Source organism: Notechis scutatus, chromosome 3 (assembly GCF_049901735.1).
Source record: "Notechis scutatus isolate UNSWTSFEM ecotype Mainland chromosome 3, rNotScu1.2, whole genome shotgun sequence".
Lineage (NCBI taxonomy): Eukaryota > Metazoa > Chordata > Lepidosauria > Squamata > Elapidae > Notechis > Notechis scutatus.
Window position 1 is genome coordinate 194,339,089 of NC_142011.1, and position 6,588 is coordinate 194,345,676.

Genomic DNA, 6,588 nt, shown 5'->3' on the forward strand with positions numbered 1-6,588 from the left:
CATCAGGATGAATCTTGAAGCAGGTTCAAATATGGTAGATGAACTTTCTGAGCCAAATGTAAATCTAAAGCAGGGGTCCCCAAACTTGGCAACTTTAAGACTTGTGGACTTCAACAGCTATGCTGGCTGGAGAATTCTGTGAGTTGAAGTCCACAAGTCTTAAAATTGCCAAGTTTGGAGACCTCTGAACTAAAGCTTACTCAGTAAGGAATGGTGCATTAACTGTTTTAAAAAGATGTGACCTTCTACTAGGAACAGAAAAAAAAACTTATAAAAGTTACATTAAAATTAGAAGTATTTTGTTGTGTCTGTTGCACTTATTATGACATTGCTATGCTACCCAACCAATCTGTTTCATTTCAACTGAATGCTTTATTCATGTAATTCCCTTCTTCATCTCTTGAGCTGATATTTTATGTACTTCCCCTGAGGAGGAAAGAATAATTATCCAACTTTCTTATTCATGAACTTTCAAACAGCATGGAAGAATGAAACTTTACTAAGCCTCTTATTAAGCCAAAATGCATAATGTCGTAATAAATGAATGGTGCATACACTTTCCAAGAACATCCTATTTCTTCTGCATGATTGTATTTTAATTCCCCCCACCCTCCACTAAAGCAGTGGTTTTCAATCTACTAAATCCCATCAAAAATATTAAGAGTTGCCTCTAAAAGACAGTCGTGATTTGATGTTATTCGGCCATAAGTTTCAACTTAGTTATTTTCTCTCACAGCAAACAAAATGTATTGAAAAGTGGTTTGACTGCTCCATCAATCTTCCCCCACCAAACTGCTGCCAAAAGAGAATGTTCTACTCTCAAGGCTTCAACAACACGAAGATAACCAAATTGATAAGGAAATGTGATTGCAAATGAAATTCTTGAAAACCACTGTTTTAGAGAGAGAGAGGCCACAAAAGGAACTGAGGGAAAATTGGCATCAATAGATAAATTGCATGAGATCCTTCAGTTGTGTTGGGTTGTGCAGCATGAAATCCAAGCACCTTGCATCTTGCAAGTTAAGAAGCTTTATAATTAAGGTTTAGTTACATCTAACTTAGTGGCATGTCTAAGTTTAGGCATCCCCGATCAAAGTGTAATGAAGGTCAATGAATCCTTAAGGGAACGGAAGTTGACCACAAACCTCTATATGGTATCCAAGTAAATGTGACATCTTTTTGCAAACTTGAATGCATGCTAACTATTTGTGTGCAGCTCTTTGCAGATTCAGAGTGGAAGAAAAACAAAACAGTGAGTATGTCAGGGGACAAATTTAGATGAATTGGTGCTATTTTGTTTTTTTTTTACTGCAAAGTTATTAATAAGGCCCTGCACGTTAATTGGCTCAATAGGCCCGCACTTAGGTGGGAGAATAGAAGAATGTCACTAGTAAACAAGCAATCTTACCCTTCTAAGCTAAGGTGGTGATTGTGTTCTGCCTGTTTTCAACATGGATGTAGCATTTGAAAATGAAAATAATTCACTCTACAAAGCAGAATTGATTGTTAAAAGTCCCGCACCTACCGAATTGCTTTGTTGTTTTGAATCGGCAAACAACTACACATAACAAATAATTGTGTACTCAAATTTCCAGAAAGATGTCCTTACAAATTCAATGAAAGACACAATTTGGCCTGGGTGCTTCAAACTTTGCATGTAGGTTTAAAATGCAAGATTAATGTATATACTTCAGCCTGGCCTCTTTTACTGACCTGTATGTTTTTCTTTGTTGTCCATTTACTTCTATCCTTTCCCCCTCTTTTCCCCACCCCTGACCATTGTTCATTTTCAATTTTAAAGGCTCATTCCCTTACAATGGCTACCAATATGGAAGGTGAAAGAAACCGATTTCGGGTAGAGTTTGTTTTTTCTTTCATTTGGACAAAGATCAGAAATGATTATTGAACTGCCTCAAACTTTTTCAACTAATAGCACTGATGGTTTAGGACAAGGTCCCTGAACTTGGCAAGACATATAATTGAAATGCAGTATAGAGTTTATTTAGGTGTAGACTAAATCTTTATTTTTTTTTAAAAAAATAAAAAAAATAATTAAAGCCTTTAATAAGGATTGCATGACATTTCACATTGACTACCATGTTCCCAATATGATTAATGCAACATTAGTAATGAGTATATATTCCCACTTTTTAGAAGGCTACTATATAATGGGTGTCAAACTCACGACCCGTGGGCCAGATGTGTCATGTGCTGGCCACGCCCACCCCCAGTTTAGCAAAGGGGAAAAAAGACCCAATACGTTACGTGATGACATGAGTTTGACACCCCTGCTATATAAGATTGAGACAGCATGGTGGCTCAGTAGTTAAGATGCTGGGCTTCTCGGCTGGAAAGCCAGCAGCGCAGGTTTGAGACCTGAGCATTATGTGATGGAGGGAGTTCCCGTCCTCACCCCAGCTCCTGCCAACCTAGTTCGAAAGCATGCAAATGTGAGCAGATAGATAGGTACCACTATGGTGGGAAGGTAACAACGCTCCACAACATCATGCTGGCCACATGACCAGGGAAATGTCTTCCGACAGTGCTGGCTCAATGGCCTTGAAATGGAGATGAGCGTCGTCCCGTATGGTTGATGACTAGTGAAGTAAAATCTGCAGGTACTCTTTAAAAAAAAAAACTATATAACTATAGCTCTAACAATTAACAACAAATTCCCTGATTGGGTTAATGTTGATTATTTAATTTTACAAGATTATTTCCTGATTTTATATATATATATATATATATATATATATATATATATATATATATATATATATATATATATTTGATGTTTAAAATGGACTGAGTTCCTAGAGATGCTCTAGCTCAGGGGTGTCAAACTCGATTTCATTGAGGGCTGCATCTGGGTTGTGTTTGACCTCGGAGTGGCTGTGGTGTGTGTGGCCAGCTCTATATCACTCATGTCGGGTGTGCCTGTGGCGGCCAGCGGTGCTTCTGCCAGCGAAAATGGTCTCCTGAGTTCCTTTTTCGGCTGCCACGGCCTCCTGCAACCCTCTGCCAGTGGAAATGGAGCTCCTGGGAGGCCCTGCGGGCCAGATCTAAATACCCCATGGGTTGCATCCATCCCCAGGCCTTGAGTTTGACAGCCCTGTTCTAGCTTTAATTCTTTAATTCCCTCTTGTGTTAATTGTGTCTTTCCTTTGTGGGTTAAGGTGGCTACGGGGATCCAACAGATCAAGACGTTCCAGTTGTGCCATTAACCCACAACTCCTACCAACTGTATGATTCCGAGGATCTTTATGAAGATCAGCCAGAGCCCTATCTAGGATCCTACGCTTATCCTCACATCGCACAACCAGAATTCACACCAGTGGATGAAGAAATGGAGGCTGCCGGAATAAGCCGCTTTCCGAGGAGAATCTCCAAAAGAAGCATCAGCTCTCCAAAACGCGACCAGCCAATTAAAAAAACCTCACAATGAACTGCTTTTATATTCTTTGTGTACGTTAGTTAAGCTAATATTTAGGCCTCTGTCCAGTTGACCTAAATGTTGTCATGGAAACTGTTTGCAAGCATATACATTAAAGGAGAAAAAAAACCTATATTGTACATGACCATTTTGACAAGACAGAAGAGAGTTAATTACATTGCATGCAGAAATTATTAACAGTATAGCGGTTTATGGTTAAGTGAAAACTCCAAAAGATGTATTTGTAGATGTTTATAGTTAGGCTATGAGTATGGTTCAGTGCACATTTCAAAATACTGCAATGCCAGATGACAAATTTGAATTAAATCAAGGAGAGTTCTTCTTTTATTCCTTGCTTTCTGATTTTTTTGTCTAAATTTTAAATATGTGCTTCCCTCAGAATAAACCTACTAAAGCTACTACTTTAGCTACTACTATGTCTGAGTTCTCCGAAGTTTTTTTTTAAATTATCCATATAAAGATGTATATGAAGTGGGTTTTTTTCATCCCACAGTATTCCCATAAAATAAATACCTGTTGGAAATGCACCAATAATTTATTGTGGGTCTAATACTACTCTGTTTTCTATACAAATAAAGTGGCAAACTTTTATAAATATTTTTTCCTACTGTACTGATTTTAAAAGACCATAGTGTCAATACAAAATTGAATTGTATGTCTGATCTTACTAACCCTCAATTTCAAATTTGTGAATACTGATTACCAGCCCAATTAGGAAAATCCTGCTAATTTCAAGTGATTTGGATATCCTCATTTTTCCTGCAAGTCAAACATCTATTCTACCCAGCAACATTGGAGATCACTGCTCTAAGAACCATATTTGTTCATGGTCTATTTATTTATTCACTCATTCCACATTTTGGCATCTAATTCCTCACATTTCTCTAGAATAAGGTTAAAAAAATGTTGCACCTGTGAGATTAGCATGATACAATTTTTCCTCAGTATTAATTCTTGTTTAAAAGTTGTTGGAAAGGTGTGAGATGACCCTTTTTGATGACACTCAATGCCGTGATAAATGCAATCTCTTAGTATTGTTTGCCAGAAACTCTTGAAATCTCAGCATGCTACTGGCAGTAATTTAACGAAAGCCTTTCTTCAGGATAATTCTGATTGTCATCCCGCAATGTTGCTTCTGATGAGTCAGAAATTGTTTTGACATGAAGCCATTGAGTGGGCTCAGAATTTTTGAAAGTATTTTGATTACAACTGATTATCTAAGTTAATATAATAAAAAAAAGTTTTCCTTAAATGTTTCAAACCAAACATCCTGAAGCAGGTTGAAGGATATAACTTTCACTGGACTTTAGACAAACATTTCATTTTGCTCGTAAGATCTGTCTTAATAGGCTCTTGCAACAAAAATGGAATTAATAATTTTTTACTTAATTCAACGTAATAAACTTTTCCTTGAATATTTCATTACCTACGAATGCAAATATTTGGAAGTAGCATTGAAGGTTGTAACTCACACTGGACTCTGAACAAAACATTTTCATTTTGCTTGCAAGATCTTTTCTCAACAGAATCCAGCTTAATATTACACCAATGGATTGAGTAACTTTTAATTTTTAGATACTATAGATCTCTTTTTAAAACATACTGTTTGGATAAGAATTAATGCAAATGTGTAATTTAAAATTTGATTTTACCTTAGTTACTCTTTTATCAGTAATAGTCAGTAATATATAATATATCCAAAAACTAAAGACTAAGGAGTACTAGTAATTTTAACAGCAATGCAAGTGAACTTCACAAATTATTGGGGATGCTGATTATACTGTATGACAATTGAGTTTTAGAAAATTATAGAGAATAGTCAATGGAGAAGGCATTAAATCTGGATTACTCAATGAAATTCTGAATTTTGAAAAACAGCAGTTTGCATTTATAATACCTGATACAAGCATGGACTGGGATCTAGTACTTCTGTATCCATTGAGTCTCACTTTTACAGTTTTGCAACTGAACAATCCATTGGTAGTCATAACTATGTTATGAAAACTGTGCTATTTCAAGAGAAGAAAATTTTTTATCCCTTTAATTCCTTCTGATGACAATTTGCTACTAATGCTAATTTAATTATCATTAAATGTTTTGTTGTATGTAGGCATGCCAGAAATAGTAATGAACATATGGATTGTTTCAATCCTCCCCCCAAACTCTAGTAATGTTTAAATTCTGGAAAATTAACAGATGCTGCCAGATGTTTCTACAAATTACAATCGTGAAGCATTTAGTACAGGATTAACAGTGAAAGTATCTACATTCTCAATTCAGGCAGAGGTTTGCCATTATCTGTGGATTTCTAACCAGATGTACAAACATCTTTTAGAGCAGGGCTGTCAAAACTCCCGGACCGCGAGCCAGATGCATCATGCACTGGCCACGCCCACACCCGGTTTAGCAAAGGAGGAAAAAGTCCTGATACGTCTCGTGATGCCGCTGTGATGACGTGAGTTTGACACTCCTGTTCTAGAGGGCCTACAACGGCTCTTTGGCAGTTTGAATACTTTTGCCTCTGTGCAAAAGTCTGTGCAAAGGTATAGGAGCTATGTGCTTGGTTACTATTTTGTGGCTTTCTGAATGTGGTGCTTTTAATATTTTAAATGCATGTATACCATTAGAGGGGGCCATGGTTGATAAACTTGCTTCTAACGTTAACAATGTTACGCACTGACATCTAAAGTATAGTCAGAAGGGAACACTAAATCTCACTACTGCTCGTTTTCCTTCTGTCAGAAGGAGATAATCAAACATTGTCAGCCTGTGCATAATTAACGAAGTGCATTACTGTAAGATGTAGTGATAACCACTAACTTGGATGAGGTGAAAAGAGAAATCACAAATTGTTTGGGACACAGAAATTATCACTGGATCATCTGCATTGCATGTGGGGACTGGGTGCTGCTAACATAAAACTAACTCAGCAGAACACTTATCCATAGAATTATTTTATGTTGGTACAATACATCCCTGTGGCTACTATATATTTATTCAGCATATAGCGATGTTACATTAGCCAATGCTAATGCAGAGTAGCGGTTTGGCTGCCTAAGTTTGCTAGCCCTCTTTGGTTCATGCATGCTTTCCAAGGAGCTAGCTTTGCACCAGAAAGAAAGGTCAGCGGTTTT

The 6,588-nt window shown here is 37.0% G+C and overlaps 1 protein-coding gene across 2 annotated transcripts in view; it reads left to right on the plus strand.

Annotated features, from left to right (window-relative positions):
* Positions 1-4,046, plus strand: part of COL14A1 (collagen type XIV alpha 1 chain) — a 137,441-nt gene extending 133,395 nt beyond the window's left edge. The window contains exons 47-48 of one of the 2 annotated variants that reach the window (XM_087962145.1): positions 1,802-1,855; positions 3,177-4,046. In XM_087962145.1, coding sequence (XP_087818271.1) covers positions 1,802-1,839 — 38 coding nt within the window. In that variant the 3' untranslated portion in view covers positions 1,840-1,855; positions 3,177-4,046. The remainder of the gene's footprint in view (positions 1-1,801; positions 1,856-3,176) is intronic. The other variant, XM_087962144.1, reaches the window with a different exon arrangement.
* Positions 4,047-6,588: the final 2,542 nt, after the last annotated feature.